The 24624-nt window shown below is 44.2% G+C and overlaps 1 protein-coding gene across 7 annotated transcripts in view; it reads left to right on the top strand.

The window, feature by feature from the left end:
• The window catches only part of SCAF8 (SR-related CTD associated factor 8), a 386393-nt gene that overhangs the window by 5148 nt on the left and 356621 nt on the right, over positions 1-24624 (top strand). For 5 of the 7 annotated variants that reach the window (XM_077289078.1, XM_077289075.1, XM_077289076.1 and 2 more), the window contains exon 2: positions 20749-20793. The exons of the other annotated variants lie outside the window; for them this stretch is intronic. In XM_077289078.1, the coding sequence (XP_077145193.1) occupies positions 20749-20793 (45 nt within the window). The remainder of the gene's footprint in view (positions 1-20748; positions 20794-24624) is intronic. 7 annotated transcript variants of the gene reach the window in all.

Raw genomic sequence — 24624 nt, 5'->3', positions numbered from 1 at the left:
TGATTGGACGGGTGAAATATGCTAATTTATTGAGACAGGTTTTTTGGGTTATCAGGAGTTGTATGCCAAAATCATCAGTATTAAAACAATAAAAGACCTGACAAATTTCAGTTGGTGGATAATGAATCTATAATATATGAAAGTTTAATTGTAATCATTACATTATGGTAAATAATGAAATTTAACACTATATGCTAATTTTTTGAGAAGGACCTGTATGTGTATTGTGTGTAGGTGTTTTGTGTAACTTTACAACTGTGCTAAGTCGCCGGACACAGGGACAACTCTCCCATCCTAATACCGGATGGGAGTAGTAGTCCCATACGGCGACTTAGCACAATGGTGGCACTAGCGTCGCATGGGGACACACACGCATACACACACACACGCATACACACACACGCATACACACACACGCATACACACACACGCATACACACACACGCATGCATACACACACACACACACACACACACACACACACATACACACACACACACACATACCAAATCAATCACGATCCCCATGCGACGGTATGCCTCCATGTCTCTCCGCCCAAGCACTTCCGCCCACGCACTTCCGGCCGCTTCCCCGCACTTCCGGCTGCTGCGGTTCTGCACCACAAACCGCAATAAAACCCGCAGATATATTTTTGATCTGCGGGTTTTACTGCGGGTTTGACCTCACAATGGAGGTCTATGGGTGCAGAACCGCTGCTGTTTCGGGCAAAGAAGTGACATGCTCCTTCTTTTTTCCCGCAGCTATTCAGCGCGGCTTTTTTTTTAAATTCAGGATCATGTGCACAGCGGTTCCTGTTTTCCATAGGGTACAATGTACTGTACCCTGCATGGGAAAAAAGCTGCGGAACCACAGCGGCAAAACCGCTGCGGTTCTGCAGTAAAAAACGCACTGTGTGAACATGGCCTAACAGTGCGTGGTTTATGTCACTCACTACACATGACTGTTAGGGACCTTTTCTGCTTTATAAGCTGGGTGGGTTGAATATCCGTATGTCAGTGGCTGCTATAATAATCACACCGTTTGCTCTAGGGATACCCTCTCTAGGTGCGCATAATGACAAGCCACTGCTTATGTTTTACGAAGCATATCCACCCATCCCCAGTATACTCATCTGCCTATACTGCTTGTCATTTCAGTCGCAGTTTCCTTGCAGAATGAGTTCCCTCAGGATGCCTTTAGCGGTTCTCTCATGTATCTGCTTCACGGTTTCCTGAATCTGTTGTGCCTCCCGACGCGTTTCTTCCTGTGAGGATTCATCAGGGGATTATTGGCATTTTGTGGGCAATCGCTGGTCTACTTACGAGTAGCCGATCTTTGTAGCAGAGTAATGCCGGTGTTCATGCTGGCGCACTTCCGGACGCCAGCCCCATTTCCGGTATAGGTGCGCACGCGCATTGCTCAGGGTCGCGCGTGCACATTGTAGGCCTTGTTCAGTTCCTGGATCCACATAGGAATCCTGGTTTGTTAAGGCGCGTGCACTATACTGTTACGTGCATGATATCCTCGGTAACCAAGACGCTATTGCTCCAGGCATATCGTCATTTCCGGTTTACCGGGTATCTATGCAACAATAATTAAATAGAGCGGAGAAGTTCTCTTATGGGCATTATTTACAAATACCACATTTAATACTTCACTCTCCTTCCTTGACTGTCGGGTGAATGCAAAAACCCTCAAGCCAGTAAAAAAGTATGTACGGGTAATATAATATCCATACCTCTTATATACCATCATGAACCATGACCTTTCTAGAGGATTGTGATGTTCAAATCGTCACCTTTAAAACCAGAGATCCTTGTAAAGATTATGATAATAGCTGTGAAATATGACAAGTTAGGATTATATAGCGAGACGGACTGGGACACTTGGTTTATAGGATACCTAGTATGTTCCTCATGTGGTGACACGTCAGACCTTTAATGTTAGAAATGATAGGCTTAGGGTGCAAACTATTCTGGCCCTATTCCACCCTTCCTCCACTCCTCCCTACCTCACGCGGAGGTTGGCACCTACTCCTGCGCACTGGCGCCCCCACTCAACGGCGGCTTTCCCTGCAAACTAGATGCCCTATTAATAACCTGTTTTTATAGGAAGGAAGAGAAGCTGAGTTGGTCATTGAGACCCTGTGGTGTAGTAGTTTGCAGCCTGAATATCCATTTACTCTCTCTTTGTAGAATGTTCCTATCCCAATCTCCGCCTCTTGGCGGCTGGTATATTCTGTCTATCCCCATGAATTTTACAACTTTTAGATTGCCTTGATGTACTCTATTAATGTGGTTTGCTACTGAGGTGTTTCTCCCTTTTAAAGTGTCTCCATGGTGTTCTCCCACCCTTCTTCTCAGCTCTCTGCTCATCTTTCCCACATACTCCACTCCACACTCACAGGTCATTTTATAGACCACTCCTTTGGTCTTACAGTTTATGAAGTGGTTTATGCGGTATGTTTTTCCCGTCACATTACTCACGAACTCAGTCCCTTGACTCAGGGACGTGCAATATTTGCATTTGCCACATTTGTAACAGCCTTTCACCTTTTCACCCAACCATGTTGGACTCACTTTTGGGGGAGGGGGGGTAAAATGGCTGTGGACTACCCTGTCTTTGATCGAACGGCCTTTTCTAAATGTAATTTGTGGGGTGGGGGTAATTATTTCCTTCAGATCCCTGTCCATCTGGAGGATGGGCCAGTGCTTTTTTAGGATTTCTCTCATATCTGTGGCTCCGTTTGTGTACTTTGTGATCAATCTAATTTGTTGGTCCCCTTCTTTCTTCGGGGTGGGTTTCAGGAGATCCTTCCTTTGTCTAGTTAGGGATGCATCATAGGCCTCTCTGAGTACATTATCTGGGTATCCTCGTTCACGGAAGCGTGCTCTAAGATCATCCGCCTGTTTTTGATATACATGAGGTTCAGAGCAATTTCTACGGACCCTCTGATACTGTCCCTTGGGGATGCCTTTTTTGAGGGCAAAGGGGTGGTTTGACTCCCACCTTAACAGGGAGTTGGACGCTGTCGGCTTTCTGTAAGTGCTTGTGGTTACTTGTCCGTCTTTCCCCCTTTCAATGGTTACATCTAAAAACGGTAATTTGTTTCTCCCTATTTCATAGGTGAAGTGTAGGCCCAGGTCGTTTACATTGAGGCCTGTAACGAAGGAAATAAAGCCTTCTTCACTTCCCCTCCAAATGACGAACACGTCGTCAATGTAGCGTAGCCACATGACGATGTTATCTTCCGTGCCTGACCTATCACCAAAGACTACATTTTCCTCCCACCAGCCCAGGAGTAGGTTTGCATACGAGGGGGCACAGGGGCTCCCCATCGCTGTACCCCTGAGCTGGTGGAAGTAGGTACCATCAAAAAGGAAGTAGTTTCCATCAAAAAGGAAGTAGTTTTTTGTTAGGCAAAATTCTAGCGCCCTCACAACAAACTTATTGTGTTGGCGAAATTGGAGCCCTCTTGTATTTAGGAAGTACTCCACAGCCATGATCCCTTTGTTGTGTGGGATAGAAGAATACAATGCTTCCACGTCAATGGAACATAACAGCATATCGGCATCCAGTACCACACTCTCTAGTTTTAGAAGAAGGTCTGTCGTGTCACGAGTGTAGGAACTTAAAGAGACCACAAAGGGCCGTAGTACGTGGTCCACATATAGTCCTAGGTTTTGCGTGAGGCTACCGATTCCTGAGACTATAGGTCTCCCCTTCAATGGATTTGTGCCTTTGTGTATTTTGGGTACACTATAAAATGTCGGCACTACTGGGTGCATCGGTATCAAGAAATCCCTTTCTTTGGCGTCAATCAATTTGTTATTGAAGGCTTCCGCTATCAATACTTTTAGTTGTTCATGGTAAGTTTTGGTGGGATTTGCCTCCAGTTTCTCATAGCCCATCTCAAAAGTTATGTTTTAAGTCTCTAATATTTATTATATATAAAAACCTGCTAAATTTGATATCAGTACCCATAGGTTTTTTCATCTATTGAATATATAGAAGCCAGGCTGGTAGAATTAAATAATATAATCAGCAATTGTGGTATTATTGAGCAAACCACCAGGTGGCAAGAAAGTGCAGGATAACAAGCAGGGTATTTGTATACAGACAGTATAAATATTATTGAAAGTTTGCAGCACACAACAATATATCAATCAAAGGCATACATTGTGCACAGAGGAATACCATACTGGTGTCATTGGGCATTATTGTAGAAAAAAAATCATAAAAAATAGATGTATTAATAAGACCAAACAATACTGTGCCCTGATTTAAAAATATACCGTAAGGGTATCCCAAATGGAGTGTAACATAAGATATATTAAAATAATGATGGTAATAATGACATGGTCAGCTGCTGCATTAACATAGGCTAAAACACCACTGATTAGTATTATATAGGTATAGCCCATTATCAAACCTAAGTAGGTACTGCTGGTATAGAACACAGGGTTAGAGCAAAGAATCAGGTGTACTTCAAATCACATCTAGTAAGAATAGCCAGCATGGTGAAGTGCTATGTCATACAAGGTGCTAGTGCATAAAAAGTGCTCATGCTTAAGAAAGTGACATAGTGCTGACCAGTATATGCAAACCCCTGCTCGGACCTCCACGTGCCCGACGTGCGGTTTGCCTTGGCATTAGCTGCTATTGACAGGAGACTTGGCGCCAACATCTCTGGACTGACGTTGATATGGAAGGTGAGTATAAAGTGTTTTTATTTTACAAGCGGCAATATAGTATTTAAAGGGAACCTGTCACCGGATACATGCTGCCCAAACTTTGCGCACCATCAGCCACTGGAGGTATGATCACAGCCAGGTATGTTTGTCTCTGAAACGCTGTCGTTTTAAAAGACGTTGGGGACTGAGCTGCACAGTGACTAGTCATACAGGCGGGTCCCTCGCGGCTTCTGTCCACCTGCTGACAGTGACAAGCCTCTGCCTATATGCGCATGCAGTAGACTAGAGAATCTACTGGAGCGTTACATGTGCTCCAGCGTTGGTCATTTCTCCCCGTACAGTACAGGAAACAGCGACAATTAGAAAAAGACCGGGCCGGGTCAAAAAGTCAATCATTAAAGCACTACCTGTCGCTTTTTGCCCCCTTACCAGGCACTGTGGTGAAATACTGTGTTTAATAAAAGCCAGCATTAATCTGAAATTCTTAGTGTGAGTGCGGTTGATTCTCTGCAGTCTACTAATTGGGTCTTCCAGTTCCACCAGCTCCCCCTTATCAATGCTCACACCATATTGTTCTGCGTATACGCGCATGCAGGCAGAGGCTTGTCAGTGGGCGGGGGAGTAGCCACCCACGTGGCTTGGATTCCCAGCAGCTATTAAGTGTACTTTTCTCTGAAACATTTATAGGGAACCTGTCACCTGAATTTGGCGGGACCAGTTTTGGGTCATATGGGCGGGGTTTTCGGGTGTTTGATTCACCCTTTTCTTACCCGCTGGCTGCATGCTGGCCGCAATATTGGATTGAAGTTCATTCTCTGTCCTCCGGAGTGCACGCCTGCGCAAGGCAATATTGCCTTGCGCTGGCGTGTACTCCAGAGGACAGAGAATGAACTTCAATCCAATATTGCGGCCAGCATGCAGCCAGCGGGAAAGGAAAGGGTGAATCAAACACCCGAAAACCCCGCCCATATGACCCAAAACTGGTCCCGCCAAATTCAGGTGACAGGTTCCCTTTAAGAGTCAAACATACCCGGCTGGGTATGTATGAGCTGACGAATGCCCTTTAAGAAGAGGGTATCCTAGTGGTGGACAACCCCTTTAAGGCTGCTTGTATTCCGAAGGGTGCGTGTCTGTTTACTGTACTCTTCCTGTCACCATGGTTTCATACACCAGCACAGAGAAGTATAAGAAAGATTTTATCTGCCGATCGTTGGCAAATCAAACTAAATTTGGTGAGATCTGTTCAGAATCTGATGTCCATGGTGCTCATACACATAAGGCTAAAAAAAGGTTGCCCAGTGAAGCCTTATCTGGGAGATGTGATCCCATCAACTAGCACAAAGCAGCAAAATACAGCAATCTTTGGTTAAAGTCACCATGCAGCCCCAGTTTAATGTGATGAAAAGCGAAATTTCTATCTATGCAACTAGCTTCATGAAGTCACAGTAAAGTATTTGCTTTATCTCACTGTGCTGGATTGAAAAACTTTTCTGATCACTTTGAACTTGATAGCTCGAATGTCTAAGGCTACATCCCCATGGTCAGTATTAGGCAGCGCTTTGGACGCAGCACATGTCCGCTCCGTCCAAAGAGCTGCCAACTTTAGAACGCAGGTGATTCCGCATGTGTTCATTGAACCGTGTGGAATCACCGCATCCTATACATTGGACGGGTGATATGTATCTTGCGGAAACGGAGTGTCTCCGCAAGATAAATAGACATGCTGCGGTCTGGAAAGACGCGACGCATGTCCGTCTCCGTAGGGAAGCCAGAGGCGTCCGTGCACGCATAGTGGAGATGGGATTTCTTGGAATCTCATTCACTATGCTGTAACATCTGGCCGCTGACGGTTGTACACTGCGGATGTACTCGGCGTCCAACCCGCAGCGTTTACTGACTGTGGGAACATACCCTAGTCTGTGCACAGGGGAGTGGGTTGTACAGGAACCAGGTCGCTGAGCTGGAGCTACAAACTTTCTTACGTTACCAGAACTTAAAGAGTTTGGTTATGGAAGGTATGAGCGGTCCACAGGTAAGATGATAACTGTCTGCTTGGTGAGGCATTCGGCCCACAGGGACTCGCACCTATCGGCAGAATGGGGAACTTCTATCCCTGTTAGGGTATGTGCAAACGTTGCGGATTTGGCCCTGCGGATTTGCAGCAGTTTTCCATGCATTGTACAGTACCATGTAAACTTATAGAAAACCAACTCCGCAGTGCACATGCTGTGGAAAAGTCTGCGGTTTATTTTCCGCAGCATGTCAATTTGTGCAGATTCCACAGTGGTTTACACCTTTTCCTTAATAGGAATCCACAGGTGTAAAAACGCAAGTGAAATCCGCACAAAAACTTCACTAAATCCGCAATGGAGTCCGTAACGTGTGCACATGCCCTTACAATATGGAGCATCAGATCAGACCTCCACTCCCTTCCCTCTGGCGAGTTGAGCGCAGCCATTTATGAAGTGGATGGAGCATTGGTTGACCATCTGTACTGGTATAAAAGTTCCCCATTCTGCCGATTGGTGCGGGTCCCACCGACTCACCTCCACTGATCACATCCAATAGATAAATGATTTTTTTGAATGGACAGTCCCTTTAAGGCCGCGTTCACGCACAGTGGTCATGTTGCAGCTCATAACCATAGCAGCCATAAGCGGCTGCAGACTTAACTGGTTCCCTGTATGATGTAATCTTGCAGGAAAATATCTGTTTTACATGAGACTGCAGGCGATCATCATGATTATAATCGTCCGCCTGGTTCTGCAGGTGAAACAGCTGTTTGCTTTCCAGGTTAGTAATTTTGCTGGGAAACAGTAAATGTACATCTTCAGTGTGACCGCTGCATGTGAATGCAGCCAAACAACTTTTTCATGCATATGCATCTCCATCTCCATCTATCCCCTACCCCTGAAGATGGCTGGACCATCATTGTAAATAGACCATTGTAAATACACACCTGTGCTTTGTATCTCCCTCACCTCATTGTAGACTGTAAGCTCTCAGGAGCAGGGTCGTCTTATTTCGCTTTAATTATTGTATTGCAAACGTTGTTACTTGTGACTGTTGTGTTTGAAACTGTTAAACTGTAAAGCGCTGCGGAATATGTTGGCGCTATATAAATAAAGATTATTATTATTATTATATGGTTGCAGCCGTTGAAAACATAAAGCACCGCTATATTCACCTTCCCCCGCTCCAGCAATGCCTCTCCGCCACTTCTCCAGTCTTTTTGACACTGACATCAGGACTTCCAGAGCATGTGCCGGCTGTAGCCAATAACAGGGCTCAGCTGATGTAAACCTTGCTGATGAGCCTGATGATTGGTTTCAGCGGTCACATGGGTTGCAGCCATGATTGCAGAGCTGGGTAAGAAGAGCATAGCTGAGTATTTGTAACAGCTGCACTTCTATAAATGGAAAAAAATGATCTTGGCTAATCCCTTACTAATGCTGGACAAGCACGTTAGATTAATGGCCCAAATACACAGGCAGGATTCCGCCTAAAAATGGGTTCTGGTCAAATATATAAAACGTAATCAGGGTTCGATTAATGGCCCATTCATACAGGCTGACGCACGCTGGGAACAATGCAAGTGTTAAGGGTTATTGTTGTTGGGTGTTGTCGCTATGGGTGCCAAGGGGAAGTTTGCAATGAATGACCGCGGCATGACTTGATAGTGATTTATTGAAGTTTCATCCATCGAGGTAGTACCATATATAAAATTTGCTACAAATCCATCTCATGTCAGTGTACACTAAAGCCGTGGTTTAGAATTTTAAAACATTCCTAACAGCAGCAAATAAAATTTTAAAATAGTCTACAATTTATCAAGGGGTAGAAAAATGAGGGTGATAGTCCGCACTGTTGATGTAGACACAGGAAACCGGGGAACAACAATGGTAAGATCAAGCGGTTTATTTTCAACAAGTTTCGACGTTGCACCAACTTCGTGCTCAGGAGATCCACAATTGTAGATCTTCCTCCTACTATTGTTAGTTCAACTTCAAAACACAGAGAGAATAAATGGCTTGATCTTACCATCATTGTTCCCCAGTTTCTTATATCTACCTCAGCTGTGCAGACTATCACCCTCATTTTCCTACTCCTTGATTGCAATGATGGGAATCCGGTTCTGAGGGTGCTGCAGTAGCCAATTCATCCCGATACCTATGTTATGGGTTAACACAACCCTGACAGGTGAGCAGTTCCTCAAATCATCTAACACCTCTCCTTTTGATAAGGCCCTCTTGCACTTGGTGTCCCTTTTTTGTTTACTACAATTTATCTTTCGTATCCTCAGTGCTCCAGGAGTCTTTACCTTTCTGTGACTTGTCCATCTATACAGTTGTGGCCAAAAGTATTGACACCCCTGCAATTCTGTCAGATAATACTCAGTTTCTTCCTGTAAATGATTGCAAGCACAAATTCTTTGTTATTATTATCTTCATTTAATTTGTCTTAAATGAAAAAACACAAAAAGAATTGTCCTAAAGCCAAATTGGATATAATTCCACACCAAGCATAAAAAAAGGGGGTGGACAAAAGTATTGGCACTGTTCGAAAAATCATGTGATGCTTCTCTAATTTGTGTAATTAACAGCACCTGTAACTTACCTGTGGCACCTAACAGGTGTTGGCAATAACTAAATCACACTTGCAGCCAGTTGACATGGATTAAAGTTGACTCAACCTCTGTCATGTGTCCTTGTGTGTACCACATTGAGCATGGAGAAAAGAAAGAAGACCAAAAAACTGTTGAGGACTTGAGAAACCAAATTGTGAGGAAGCATGAGCAATCTCAAGGCTACAAGTCCATCTCCAAAGACCTGAATGTTCCTGTGTCTACCGTGAGCAGTGTCATCAAGAAGTTTAAAGCCCATGGCACTGTGGCTAACCTCCCTAGATGTGGACGGAAAAGAAAAATTGACAAGAGATTTCAACGCAAGATTGTGCGGATGTTGGATAAAGAACCTCGACTAACATGCAAACAAGTTCAAGCTACCCTGCAGTCCGAGGGTACAACAGTGTCAACCCGTACTATCCGTCGGCGTCTGAATGAAAAGAGACTTTATGGTAGGAGACCCAGGAAGACCCCACTTCTTACCCCAAGACATAAAAAAGCCAGGCTGGAGTTTGCCAAAACTTACCTGAAAAAGCCTAAAACGTTTTGGAAGAATGTTCTCTGGTCAGATGAGACAAAAGTAGAGCTTTTTGGGCAAAGGCATCAACATAGAGTTTACAGGAGAAAAAAAGAGGCATTCAAAGAAAAGAACACGGTCCCTACAGTCAAGCATGGCGGAGGTTCCCTGATGTTTTGGGGTTGCTTTGCTGCCTCTGGCACTGGACTGCTTGACCGTGTGCATGGCATTATGAAGTCTGAAGACTACCAACAAATTTTGCAGCATAATGTAGGGCCCAGTGTGAGAAAGCTGGGTCTCCCTCAGAGGTCATGTGTCTTCCAGCAGGACAATGACCCAAAACACACTTCAAAAAGCACTAGAAAATGGGTTGAGAGAAAGCACTGGAGACTTCTAAGGTGGCCAGCAATGAGTCCAGACCTGAATCCCATAGAACACCTGTGGAGAGATCTAAAAATGACAGTTTGGAGAAGGCACCCTTCAAATATCAGGGACCTGGAGCAGTTTGCCAAAGAAGAATGGTCTAAAATTCCAGCAGAGCATTGTAAGAAACTCATTGATGGTTACCAGAAGCGGTTGGTCGCAGTTATTTTGGCTAAAGGTTGTGCAACCAAGTATTAGGCTGAGGGTGCCAATACTTTTGTCTGGCCCATTTTTGGAGTTTTGTGTGAAATGATCAATGTTTTGCTTTTTGCTTCATTCTCTTTTGTGTTTTTTCATTTAAGCCAAATTAAATGAAGATAATAATACCAAAGAATTTGTGATTGCAATCATTTTCAGGAAGAAACTGACTATTATCTGACAGAATTGCTGGCGTGTCAATACTTTTGGCCACAACTGTACCTGATGGCTGCAGAAATTCATTGGCCTCTGGTGATGCTTGCTTGCATGGCACAAGCCTAAAGCCAGCAGATAGAGGTCACGCTTTACTATTATTATAGTGCCATTTATTCCATGGCGCTTTACATGTGAAAATGGGGTGTACATAGCAAAAAAACAAGTACAATAATCTTGAACAAAACAAGTCACCAACTGGTCCAGGAGAAGAGAGGACTCTGCGTGCGAGGGCTCACAGTCTACAAGGGATGGGTGAGGATACAATAGGTGAGGGTAGAGCTGGTCATGCAGCGGTATGGTGGAACATGGGTCATTGCAGGCTTTAGGCTTGTCAGAAGAGGTGGGTTTTCAGGTTCCTTTTGAAGGTTTCCACGGTAGGCGTCTGGTATGTTGGGGTAGAGAGTTCCAGAGTAGGGGTGATGCCCGGGGGAAATCTAGTATGCGACTGTGGGAAGAGAACATAAGAGGGATGTCACAGATGTATGGAGACAGGTTGTGGATGGCTTTATATGTCATAGGGTTTTGAACTGGAGTCTCTGGGCAATGGGGAATCAGTGCAGGGATTTAACAGAGCAGAGAGGCGGGGGAAATAGGTGGATTAGTCGGGCAGCAGAGTTTAGGATAGATTGGAGGGGTGCGAGAGTGTTGGAGGGGAGGCCACAAAGCAGGAGGTTGCAGTAGTCGAGGCGGAAGATGATGAGGGCATGCACTAGTGTTTTTTTATTAGATCTGATCCACTTCATTTTTTATAGAAGGAAAAAAAAAAACTTTTAGTATTTTTGAGGAATATTTTAGCCGAGGAGAAGTATGTAACTTGCAATAGCCCAAATTGTAATAGAAATTGTAGGTCAATGTAATCTTAAGAGCTCGCTATTTATACTTGAAAACATTAATATACCTTATAACAAGGAACAGAGCTGATTCTTAACCAATATTAGATCGTACACTAATAATTAAAGAATCCAGAGCCGATGTTCATGACGATCAGGGTCCCATGTAGTGACGATCGCCGCTGTATACAATCTATGACAGTGGTACAGAAGCCGGCGTAGCGTTCTCATAACCCTGTGGCTGCTGTATTCTATCAAGCATCTCCATATTCTATTGTTATACAGTTCTTGTATTCTTTCTGTCACAATGGAATATCACTGCCATCATGCTCTCGGCTGTCAGACTCCCCGTGACTATAGAATTAGACGGCCACAGATTGGGAAATCCTTTAAAGGGAACCTGTCACCCCCCTCAGGTGTTTGTAACTAAAAGAGCCACCTTATGCAGCACAAATGCTGCATTCTGACAAGGTGGCTCTTTTAGTTATGATTCCTGCACACGCTGAAATAATCACTTATAAAATGTGCCCCCTCATACCCTGAAATCGCCAGGGAGGCAGGACTTTCGTTCCTAATCAGACGCAGCACAGCCGTCACCCCGAGCCTGTGCGCGCCGGGCGCAGCCTCCTCTTCCTGCATTATCGTCCCCGGCGCCTGCGCATTAATTTTTTTTTTCCGGGCGTGCGCAGTTGCACTGCCCTTTGTACTTACAGCGCAGGCGCTGGGGACGATAATACAGCAAGAGGAGGCGGCGCACACAGGCCCGGAGTGACGGCTGTGCTGCGTCTGATTAGGAACGAAAGTCCTGCCTCCCTGGCGATTTCAGGGTATGAGGGGGCACATTTTATAAGTGATTATTTCAGCGTGTGCAGGCATCATAACTAAAAGAGCCACCTTGTCAGAATGCAGCATTTGTGTGGCACAAGGTGGCTCTTTTAGTTACAAACGCCTGAGGGGGGGTGACAGGTTCCCTTTAAAGGGGTAGTACCAAGTTTCAACCTAATACTCTATCCATAGGATAGGACATAACTTCCCGAACGCTGGGGGTCCTACTGCATGGAATCTCCTTGATCTGAGAACTGAAGAGCCCCGTGTGGATGGGGTGATGATCCAGTATGCACATTGCAGAATTTGCAGCATCATTCACTTTCATCAATTTGTAGCTGAAACGCCCAGGAGAGCAGAAGCTGGGGGGACTTGAGGTATCACTACTCGCTGTAGTGGGCAAAGTAGTTCCTCTACGTGCGGCCGCATCAGTGTGCAATAGTCTCATGCATGGTAATACACGTGTGACTTTTCAAAAACGTATATTGGCCTGCAGAGGCGTTAATGATGCTTGCACAGATGTTATTGCGACCTGTGGTCCCCTAGAAGGTGCTGTAATTGGTTTAAACAGCTATTTTGTGCTGAAAGATTGCTTTTAAGAATGAGATGGATACAGCAATGAGTTTTCATCTCATACGGTCTTAAGCAGCGCTAACTCTACAGTTCCAGTGCAGGAAGCCCCACTCATTATTGTCAAAGAAGTACAGGATGATCGTGTGACAACAGTACTACAGTGGTAGTAACGGCCTTCAGGAGCTCCCAACAGTACTAGCCACCCTCCACCTCTCGTGTCCTGCAGTGTTAGCGGCAGCTCCGTACAGTCCCATACAAGCACACTGTGCTTCCTCTTCTGCGATTTTAGCAGCCACTCTCTGTTTAGCAGCCCTGCTAAATACTGCAGATGTAACACTGATTTAACTCTGCATTAGACACAGTGAAATCCACGGTGGAAATACACAGTCTAATTTCTGCTACAGATTTTCTCCATAGCATCTGGTTAAGATGTAAAAAATCTCCTCCATTGCTTGTATTGTAATAGGCACCCAGAAGCAGGAGCTGCCTGTTACTGACCTGTACCAGTCTGGTCCATAAACCGGACTGACCCATGTATGCTGCAGTGTGATTCACATAATTGGCAAGCACCGGTTACTATTGGATCAGTGTGCTATCCGTTTAGCAGACTGAAACTCAAGTATGGCTGTTGGAACGATCCCAAATGTGTACTCGCCCTGTCTGGTATCTGATCAAATACCACAGATAAAAGTATACAATATTCTAGAAGACTGAACTGTTGCATACTATGGTATTCTGTGAAAGACATGCGCATTTAGTGTTTTTTTGTACAGTGGGAGAAGGAAGCCACTGTGTGACAACTGTAGGAGGTAACTGTGTAAAGGGGTTGTCTGGTCCACAACAATATGTCTGCAGTGCCCGTCCAGTCTAGTGACGTAGCCAGCTTGACGGCCTGGCCTGGCTCCGTAGAAGTGTATGTAGCGAGGCCATGCCCACAGGACAGCCCTGGCTGGGAGTATTTATAATTCATACATACCCTCCGGTACCAGCTATGAAACTAGAGAATCCCCACAGCGCACAGTGCATGCCCTGGGGGCAGTCATAAGTCTGCAGGACTTTTTTATCTTTTTTTTAATTAAATATTATTGGGCTAAAAGTTTACAGACAAGTAGTTGCTGACTATCTGCCTCTTCCGCCTGGTGCCAATATCTGTTGGCTCAGAGTCGTCACGGATGGCTACTGCCAGCAACTCTGCTTCATTTGACCTTCATAAACAGAGCTGCTTTTCCTCTTCTGGTCTGCTCTGTTGATATGGTGTCACTGCTGACGTCCTGCTGATTGACAATCAACTCCCTGTAGTTAGGCAGCGGGGAGCCTTCTGTCAATCGGCATGATATCGGCAAGGATGCCCCATTAAAGGGAATATGTCGTCAGGTTTTTGCTATGTAATCTGAGGATAAAATGAATTCAACCATGTGTCACATGTTCGACTGTGTGGTTCTGTTTACTTAGAATGAATCTTTAATCACCTGGTGATTAACATTGCTGTGACTAGCAGGCATGCGGGATCTCTTCGGACTCCGCCCCCTCCTGTGAGAAGCACCTCAGTGTCTATAGCTATGTACACAGTGCCCGCTTTGGGCGGGGTTAGCTTCCTCAGCTGTGCTTCATTCTATATGTAAAAGCTATCATTGTGTCAGAACCGCTGCACACAGTAACCTAAGTGATGCATCGTTGTATTCAGCTTCTTTTTTCCTACATTAGGCTGCTCTCAAATGAGTGAGGTAGCAAAAACCTGCTGTCAGATTCCATTTAACACAGGAGGAGCTGCCCGTGACTGTTCTGAGTCAGCAAACATTAAAAAATATATAGAAAAAGAAGTGTGCTAATGAGTTAGGCCTCTTTCACACTTCCGTCTTTGAGCTCCCGTCGAGATACGTTGATTTTTGAGAAAACAGGATCCTGCAAAAAATTTGCAGGATCCTGCATTTTCTCATAGACTTGTATTAGCGACTTAGGCTGCTTTCACACTAGCGTCGGCCCGACGTACCGACGCATACTGTGAAAACAATGCCCGACGTGGGCAGTGGAAGCAGTCTTATGACGCTTCCGCTGCCCCATTGCAAAGCCTGGGGAGGAGGGGGCGGAGTTTCGGCCGCGCATGCGCGGTCGAAAATTGCGGACTCTACACATGAAAAGACTTTACATGTAACTTTTTTTTGTGGCGGCGGTCCGCCAAAACACGACGCAACCGTCGCACGACGGTTGCGACGTGTGGCAATACGTCGGTAATGTTAGTCTATGGGGAAAAAACGCATCCTGCAGACAACTTTGCAGGATGCGTGTTTTCTCCTAAACGCCGCACTGCGACGTGCAGCCAAAAACGCTAGTGTGAAAGTAGTCGTATGGCCACACGTTTCGTTCGTTGTGCACTGGATCCTGTGGAATTTGACGGCCCGTCATTTTGAAAAAACGTTCAAAGAAACGTTTTTTGTCTGCAGTGGAAAAACGTGCCGTGCCAAGACGCCTCCTGCGTCATACGTCGTTCCACAGAATAGGAGCCTATGGACGCAGGATCCTGCGGTCACTGAAACTCAGGAATCCAGTGACGGATCCTGTTTTTACATTTGAGCATGCCTGGAAGCATTTTCCAACCCGGGAAAAAAAAAATCTCTCTCTCTCTCCAACGCATCCGTCAAAACACTGGATGCGTTCCACACATTTTTCACTATATTCACGACGTACGTCGATATGTCACAACAACGCATTATGACGCACGCCACCAGACGGAAGTGTGAAAGAGGCCTTAGGATCACCAAATGCAATAAAATGTATGCTTCATTAACAAACATGAACAAATAGTGGCATACAATTTAAAAACATTTAAAAAGAAAAACCGCTATGATAACCCACCAGGTGTGTCCATGTCAGGACTAAAGGTACCGTCACACTCAGCGACGCTGCAGCGATATAGACAACGAGCCGATCGCTGCAGCGTCGCTGTTTAGGTCGCTGGGGAGCTGTCACACAGACAGCTCTCTCCAGCGACCAACGATCAGGGGAACGACTTCGGCATCGTTGAAACTGTCTTCAACGATGCCGAAGTCCCCCTGCAGCACCCGGGCAACCAGGGTAAACACCGGGTTACTAAGTGCAGGGCCGCGCTTAGTAACCCGATATTTACCCTGGTTACCAATGTAAAAGTAAAAAAAAAAACACTACATACTCACCTGCTGATGTCTGTCACGTCCCACGGCGTCCGCGCTTCTGCTCAGAGCTTCCTTCACTGAATGTGTCAGGGCCGGCAGAGCACAGCGATGACGTCACCGCTGTGCTCGGCTTTACGGCCGGCACTGACACATTCAGTGCAGGAAGCTCTGAGCAGCAGCGCGGACGCCGGGGGACGTGACAGACATCCGAAGGTGAGTATGTACTGTTTTTTTTTTTTTACTTTTACAATGGTAACCAGGGTAAATATCGGGTTTCTAAGCGCGGCCCTGCGCTTAGTAACCCGATATTTACCCTGGTAACCATTGTAAAACATTGCTGGCATCGTTGCTTTTGCTGTCAAACACGACGATACACACCGACCTCACGACGAAATAAGGTGCTGGCCTTCTAGCTTCGACCAACGATATCACAGCGGGATCCAGATCGCTGTTGCGTGTCAAACACAACGATATCGCTATCCAGGACGCTGCAACGTCACGGATCGTTGTCGTTATCGTTGGAAAGTTGTTCAGTGTGAAGGTACCTTAACACCTTTCCACCAATGTCCAACACAAGGAAAGCCACTAAAACTAATTATCACATGTGTTTATGATTGATTTCAGTGATCCATTGAGCCCTGAGACACAATACCAACCACGAGTTTATTTGAAAAACAAAACAATTAAATGTTTATGACACTTAAATCCAATTTGCATAATAATTTGGAACACGGTGTATGATTTTCCAGGTCATTACAAGTTCACAGACATGTCTAGATTCTTTTTTATTTAAGTGGTGAAAAAAAACTGTGGAGTCGGAGCCGTGGAGGTGGCGTCGGAGTTGGAGTCATGGAAATTGAGGAGTTGGAGTTGGAGGTTTGGCGTACCGACTCCACAGTCCTGATCTTTTGATCGCCTGTTATTCCATTTTAATGCAATGTTGCGGCTACCAAAAAAAATATAATTCTGGCGTTTTGACTTTTTTCTTGTTACGCTGTTTAACAATCGGGTTAGTTCTTTTTTTTCTATTGATAGATCAGGCAATTCTGAACACGGCCATACCAAAGATGTGTGTATTTGATTTTTTTTTAATTATTATTTTATTTTGAATGGGGCGAAAGGGGGTGATTTGAACTTTTACATTTTTTAATTTTTTTAATATTTTTAAAAACATTTTGTTTTACTTTTTGCATTCTTCAATAGTCTCCATGGGAGACTAGAAACTGCAGTTGTCTGATTGGCACTGCTACATACAGGCGATGATCAGATTGCCTGTATGTAGCAGAAATACTTGGTATGAGCGACAACCACCGGGAGGTGCTTATAGCAATCTGGCTATGACAACAATAGAGGTCCGCTGGAGACATTTGGTTGTCATGCCAACCCATCGGTGACCCGTGATCATGTGATGGGTAACTGATTGGCAGGTTTAGTGACGCGCTTCTGGTAAGTGCAAGTTAAATGCCGCAGTCAGAGCTTGACAGTGGCATTTAACTAGTTAACAGCCGCAGGTGGAATCGCAATGCGGGCACATGTCAGCTGTATATATCAGCTGTCATGTGCCCGGAAAGGTGTGGTCTCTGCGCCGGAGCCCGCACCAAACAGGTGGAGTCCGTCATCGCCCTTCTATTATGCCCGATGTCGAAAGGGGTTGGCGAGCATACTCAGCAAGGTCAGATCTGTGCACCTGCTCTACTTAGCGGGCTAATAAAAACACCCAAATCACAGTGGCTTTCAAGGGTATGTGCACATGGTATCTTTTCCAGAGGCATTTGCTCCGTAATCCGCCAGAGATGCTGAAAAGAATGAAAATCTGCACTGCAATATAAAAACAACTGCACATGTTCAGTCTTTTAAGCTTTTTTATTTACCATTTCATGTTTCCAAAGCCACAAAGCGATTTAAATGTGACCTGACCATTCTTCAGACAGCTTCCACCTGGAGACGGCATAAGTAAAAAGAGAAAATTCCATTGTAAAAACTAGTGCACAGGTGCCAAAAAAGACGCTTCAGCAAAAACACTGGTGGCATTTTCCTAAAGCATCATGTGCCTAAAAGTTTTGGCGGCTATGCCGAAGTCTAAGAGACATCGTGTGCATATACCCTGATTGGACCCTTTCCTTGTCAGTGTAAAGCAGAAGAGGTTTTAAAGTTCTAAAGGCCATTTTGGAGCCTTTACCAAAATAAGGCCAGGTTTTATGGGTGTATTTCATGGTGTGTACATACACCACAAGGCCCAGACTGACTGCAGTTCGCTCTACTCAAACTTTCTTATGTGTCAATCAGGATGTGAGTATGGGTTGTGAGACCCACGGTCATTCCTGGCAGTATGGTCTATGTGGACAGACCCTGGATTACTCCTGTCTTTCACGGTGAAGCTTTGCTTTAACCCTTCATTGCCAAAACCGGTTTTCACCTTTCTGGCCATGTCAAGTTTTTCAAATCTGACATGTGACAATAACTCTGTAATTCTTCCACATAGTTTAGTGATTCTTAGACTGTTTATTTTGTGACACATTGTACTTTTAGTAGTAAATTTAAGTCAATATAATTTTCATTTCATTATGAAAATATCTACCGTAATTTGAATTTTTTTTTTTAATGTAAATTTTACAAACGTATTTTTATGACTTTAAAAATAGATACCACACACAATAATTATAACATTATCCAAATGTCTATTTTACATCTGCATCATTTTTATTTATTTTTTTGTTAGGATGTTAGAAGGGTTAAAAGTTCATCAGCAATATTTATTTTGTTCAGATAATTCACAAAACCTATATTTTTAGGGAACACTTAACTTTAGAAGTGACTCGTCAGAAAACCTACAAACAAGGCCACATTTAAAAACTGCATTGCTTACATGAACTGCATTCAGAAAGTTTAACCTTTCAGATGTTTTACAGAAATGAATGCAAACTAGAAGAAAAAAATATATATATATATTTTTACTAAAATGTTAATTCAGTCCCACATTTTTAATTTTCACAAGTTTTAAAGGAGAAAGTGGAACCCGCAATTTATTATTAATTTTCTCCTGAATAGAGGGGGGCAGGGCTGCACTTTATAAGGGGTACTGCGAAAACATACTGCCTTCTGACTTGTGTGACAGGTCACTTATTGCTAAGGCAGTCAGTAGCTGATCCTACTCTGGTGTCTCAGCCTGTAGTGTCTGTGTATAAATGCAAAAGGCTGTTTTCCCCTATATATTTCTTGGGCCCCTAAATGGCAAATACCCATCAGTACAGGACTGCGAATGCAGACGTAATGCTTCCTAAATGATTGCACACTCGACTCCTCAGACAGCAGCTTATCTCCAGCAGGGGGCAAGTATTTTGTCTTGTATAGAGTCTGAATTTTTGTTTTGCCTAATCTGGGTCCTGAAGTAACTTACACCACGTTCACACGGTCAGTATTTGGTCAGTATTTTACATCAGTAATTGTTTGCATAGTAAAGCAGTTTCCCACCAATTACATTTATCGCCTGTTTACAGGGTAAGAGTTAATGGGGTATTCTCATCTCCAAGATCCTATCCCAATGTGTATTAGATGTAATAATAATATTCGCAAATGCCTCCTACTAGAAATGTAGTATAGTTCTTCTGATTTGCTACTTTATTGTGCAGGGCATTGCAGCAGCTTAGGTATCCATAGCTATGACCACTCAAAGTGACAGCTGTTAGTGGAAACCTAATCTGCTGCAATGCCCTGCACAGTGGGTAAGTGACATAGCGAATCAGAAGAACTATACAACATTTTTAATTGGAGGTATTGGCTAATATTATTATTATTACACCTACTATATATTTGGATAGGATTTTGGAGATGGTAATACCCCTTTAAATGTTTGATGACTCTGGGCCTCAAAATGGGGATCCAAACTGACTACCAGAGTGAGCCCTCTTGTTTCCTCATACTCACAATACTGGTGTGAGAAGGAGTTGAAAATAATAGAGAGCTGTGCTCAAATTACACTTTTCCTCACAGTGGTCATGTAGGTGTATGCAACATGATATCTGTTTGTACCGTTTACAAGGTCCTCCGCCAGACTCCTAACCTTCTGTTGTTGGCACCTGGCAAGCAGAGGCTACAACCACTGATTGACTGCAGTAGTCACACTACCGTACAATACGGCTGAGTGCTAGGTGATAAAACATGGCTTAGCACTCGGCCCAGTGTTTCTCTGTGGGGCAGATCACATTTGTGATTATTTTCTCATGCCAAATCAGCATGCGAGAACAATTGCAGCATGCTGAGATTGGCGCCGAGACTCAGCTCACTCACACCCATATAAATCTGTGGGTGCGAGTGACACAACGCACAGCACTCTGATGTCACCCGAGTGCGGTGAGATGTACGCCGACGCCGGCAGCGGAGGAGATGGAGAAATGACTTAGCATAGGACATAGTCAGCGGGAGGAAGCAATCCTTTATTTTTTCTTATGGAATAACGCTAAGCAAGGGCTCTCTTCACGCTGCCATGGGAGACTCGGCTCAGAACCTCAATTAGATGTTTGGTCAGACCCCATAACATAACCCCAATGGACCCCTGCGATAAGTCAGTATATGACATCCCATTCTGAATGTAAGCCATGAGGCAGATGTGAACATAGTCTTAACTATTTATTTTGGTGGAACAAGGTAAACATAATTTCCAAAAGTTACTGTGGCTAATACAATTTGTCATTTTTTTCAGGGCCGACATCAGGGTATAGAAGTGCCCCTATATCGTTCTAGTCAGGTTTGAATATTTTCTGAGAAACCTGTAACTTAAATGATTTTTGCATGTCATGTTCTGTGTAGACTTTCTTGTACATTGCTCCATCATGTTGTTGTGTGGCTCTGGAGGCAGATCAGTGTGCCGTACCCTTGGGGGTATAACTATGAGCTGTCAGTGAGCTGATCAATGTGAAAGCCCTAGAATTGACACTTGTCAGTTGTGCATCATTGGATCTTGTATATCTGCGGTGTGTGTAACTACTTAGTGTTTGTAGGATGACTTTTGCATCATCAAATTAGAATGATGGCTTAAACGTTCTTTGGCTATTTTATACTATTGTGGTACAGTGGAAAAGGTGCAAAAACTGGGATAGATTTATTAATGTGTCTGATGTACTGTAGTTCTCTAGCAGTTATGTGTCCTGAGGTTACTAATGGCAGGTGAGACAGCTCTCTCTCCTGACTTCCCCATACACAGGAACCATCAGGTCCCCCATCCTTTGTTCTCTTTGAGAGCGCTATCTCCTCGTTGGACACACGTATCTCCTGAGTAAAATTCCAATGGCTGGATCCTTCAACCCCCCCCACCCAACATTATCTTTTGGGGGTGAGCCAGGAGGCCCCCTATCACAATTGACCAAAATCACAGGGTCGTCCCACTTCTATCTAATACAAGTGCTTCTCACAAAATTAGAATATCATCAAAAAGTTAATTTATTTCAGTTCTCCAATACAAAAAGTGAAACTCATATTATATAGAGTCATTACAGAGTGATGTATTTCAAGTGTTTATTTCTGTTAATGTTGATGATTATGGCTTACAGCCAGTGACAACACAAAAGTCATTATCTCAGTAAATTAGAATAATTAAGAAAAAACATCTGCATGCTTCCTAATCGTTTAAAAAGGTCCCTTAGTTGGTTTCAGTAGGCTCCACAATCATGGGGAAGATTGCTGACTTGACAGATGTCCAGAAGGCAGTCATTGACACACTCCACAAGGAGGGTAAGCCACAAAAGGTCATTGCTAAAGAAGCTGGCTGCTCACAGAGTGCTGTATCCAAGCATATTAATGGAAAGTTGAGTGGAAGGAAAAAGTGTGGTAGAAAAAGGTGCACAAGCGACCGGGATAACTGCAGCCTTGAAAGATTAAGAAAAGGCCATTCAAAAATTGGGGGGAGATTCACAAGGAGTGGACTGCTGCTGGAGTCATTGCTTCCAAGATCCACCACACAGAAGTATCCAGGACATGGGCTACAAGTGTCGCATTCCTTGTGTCAAGCCACTCATGACCAATAGACAACGCCAGCATCTTACCTGGGCCGAGGAGAAAAATAACTGGATTATTGCTCTGTGGTCCATGGTGTTGTTTCAGATGAAAGTAAATTTTGCATTTCATTTGGAAATCAAGGTCCCAGAGTCTGGAGGAAGAGTGGAGAGGCACACAATCCAAGCTGCTTGAGGTCTAGTGTGAAGTTTCCACAATCCGTGATGGTTTGGAGAGCCATGTCATCTGCTGGTGTAGGTCCACTGTGTTTTATCAAGACCAAAGTCAGCGCAGCCGTCTACCAGGAAATTTTAGAGCACCTCATGTTTCCCTCTGCCAACAAGCTTTGGAGATGCAAATTTAATTCCCCCTCAGGACTTGGCACCTGTCCACCCTGCCAAAAGTGACAATACCTGATTTAGATCCAAGAAGTATCTTTCTCCTTGCGGAGAGTAACATGATAAGCATGTCAAGGTGAGGAGACTTAAAGCCGCAATGCTCCTCTGGGAAATATGCAGATTGTCTCTTCAGAGAGGAAGAGGACTAGAACTCTAGTGCCACCTATTGGAAGTAGCAATCCTAACAGTCAATGTCGACCCTTTAACGAGCCTTGTCACATGACTTAGGATAATAGCCAAACCAGAATCTCAATTTGCAGACACTGTGTTTCGGGGTACTGCCCCTCGTCAGTGCAAAGTGGAGATCTGGTTTGGCTGATAGAGAGGCGTCTGACCGGGATCCAAGAAGTATCGTTTCTCCTTGCGGAGAGTGACATAAGCATGTCGAGGTGAGGAGACTTAAAGCCGCAATGCTCCTCTGGGAAATATGCAAATTGTCTCTTCAGAGAGGAAGAGGACTAGAACTCTACTACTAGAGTTCTAGTCCTCTTCCTCTCTGAAGAGACAATTTGCAATACCTGATTTAAAAACAACAGTATCACTGTGCTTGATTGGCCAGCAAACTCGCCTGACCTTGTCAAGAAGCAGATGAGAGACACCAGACCCAACAATGCAGACAAGCTGAAGTCTGCTATCAAAGCAACCTGGGCTTCCATAACACCTCAGTAGTGCCACAGGCTGATCACCTCCATGCCACGCCGCATTGATGCAGTAATTGATGCAAAAGGAACCTCAAGTATTGAGTGCATTTACTGAACATACATTTCAGTAGGCCAACATTTCAGATTTTAAAATCATTTTTCAAGCTGGTGTTAAAAAGTATTCTAATTTAGTGAGATAATGACTTTTGGGTTTTTATTGGCTGTAACCAATAATCATCAACATTAACAGAAATAAACACTTGAAATAGATCACTCTGTTTGTATTGACTATATAATATATGATATTCACTTTTTGTATTGAAGAACTGAAATAAATTAACGTTTTGATGATATTCTAATTTTGTGAGAAAAACTTGTGTGTATAGGGGACCTTAAATGGAACCCATCACCCCCAAAATCGAAGGTGAGCTAAGCTCACCGGCATCAGGGGCTTATCTAGAGCATTCTGTAATGCTGTAGATAAGCCCCCGATGTAACCTGAAAGATGAGAAAAAGAGGTGAGATTATACTCACCCAGGGGCGGTTCCGGTCCCGCTGCGATGGGCGTCGTCGTCCGGTCCGGGACCTCCTATCTTCTTACGATGACGTCCTCTTCTTGTCTTCATGCTGCGGCTCTGGCGCAGGCGTACTTTGTCTGCCCTGTTGAGGGCAGAGCACAGTACTGCAGTGCGCAGGTGTCGGGCCTCTCTGACCTTTCCGGGCGCCTGCGTACTGCAGTACTTTGCTCTGCCCTCAACAGGGTAGAGAATTTCGCCTGCGCCGGAGCCGCAGCGTGAAGACAAGAAGAGGACGTCATCGTAAAAAGATGGGAGGCCCCGGACCGGACTGCGACGCCCATCGGACCCGGACTGCCCCTGGGTGAGTATAACCTAACCTCTTTTTCTCATATTTCAGGTAACATCAAGGGCTTATCTACAGCATTAAAGAATGCTGTAGATAAGCCCCTGATGCCGATGGGCTTACCTTATCTTCGATTTTGGGGGTGACAGGTTCCCTTTAATTGGTTTTTGGCTTTTCGCCTTTTTAAACCCTTCCTGACTGGCTGAGTTACGAATTTTTGTTTTGCTTTTGTTTTTTCCTTCTGCTTTTCCCTAGAGCCTTAAGGTTTTTTTTCTTTACCACCCACCTAGCTGTTTGAAGACTTGGTTTTTGTGTGCCAACTTGCATTTTTGAGTGACACTATTAACCCCTTCATGACCCAGCCTATTTTGACCTTAATGACCTGGCCGTTTTTTGCAATTCTGACCAGTGTCCCTTTATGAGGTAATAACTCAGGAACGCTTCAACGGATCCTAGCGGTTCTGAGATTATTTTTTTGTGACATATTGGGCTTCACATTAGTGGTAAATTTAGGTCGATAATTTTTGCGTTTATTTGTGAAAAAAATGGAAATTTGGCTAAAATTTTGAAAATTTCGCAATTTTTTTAAATTTTGAATTTTTATTCTGTTAAACGAGAGAGTTATGTGACACAAAATAGTTAATAAATAACATTACCCACATACCTACTTTACATCCGCTCAATTTT

Source organism: Ranitomeya variabilis, chromosome 2 (assembly GCF_051348905.1).
Source record: "Ranitomeya variabilis isolate aRanVar5 chromosome 2, aRanVar5.hap1, whole genome shotgun sequence".
Lineage (NCBI taxonomy): Eukaryota > Metazoa > Chordata > Amphibia > Anura > Dendrobatidae > Ranitomeya > Ranitomeya variabilis.
This window is presented reverse-complemented; position numbering and strand designations above follow the sequence as displayed.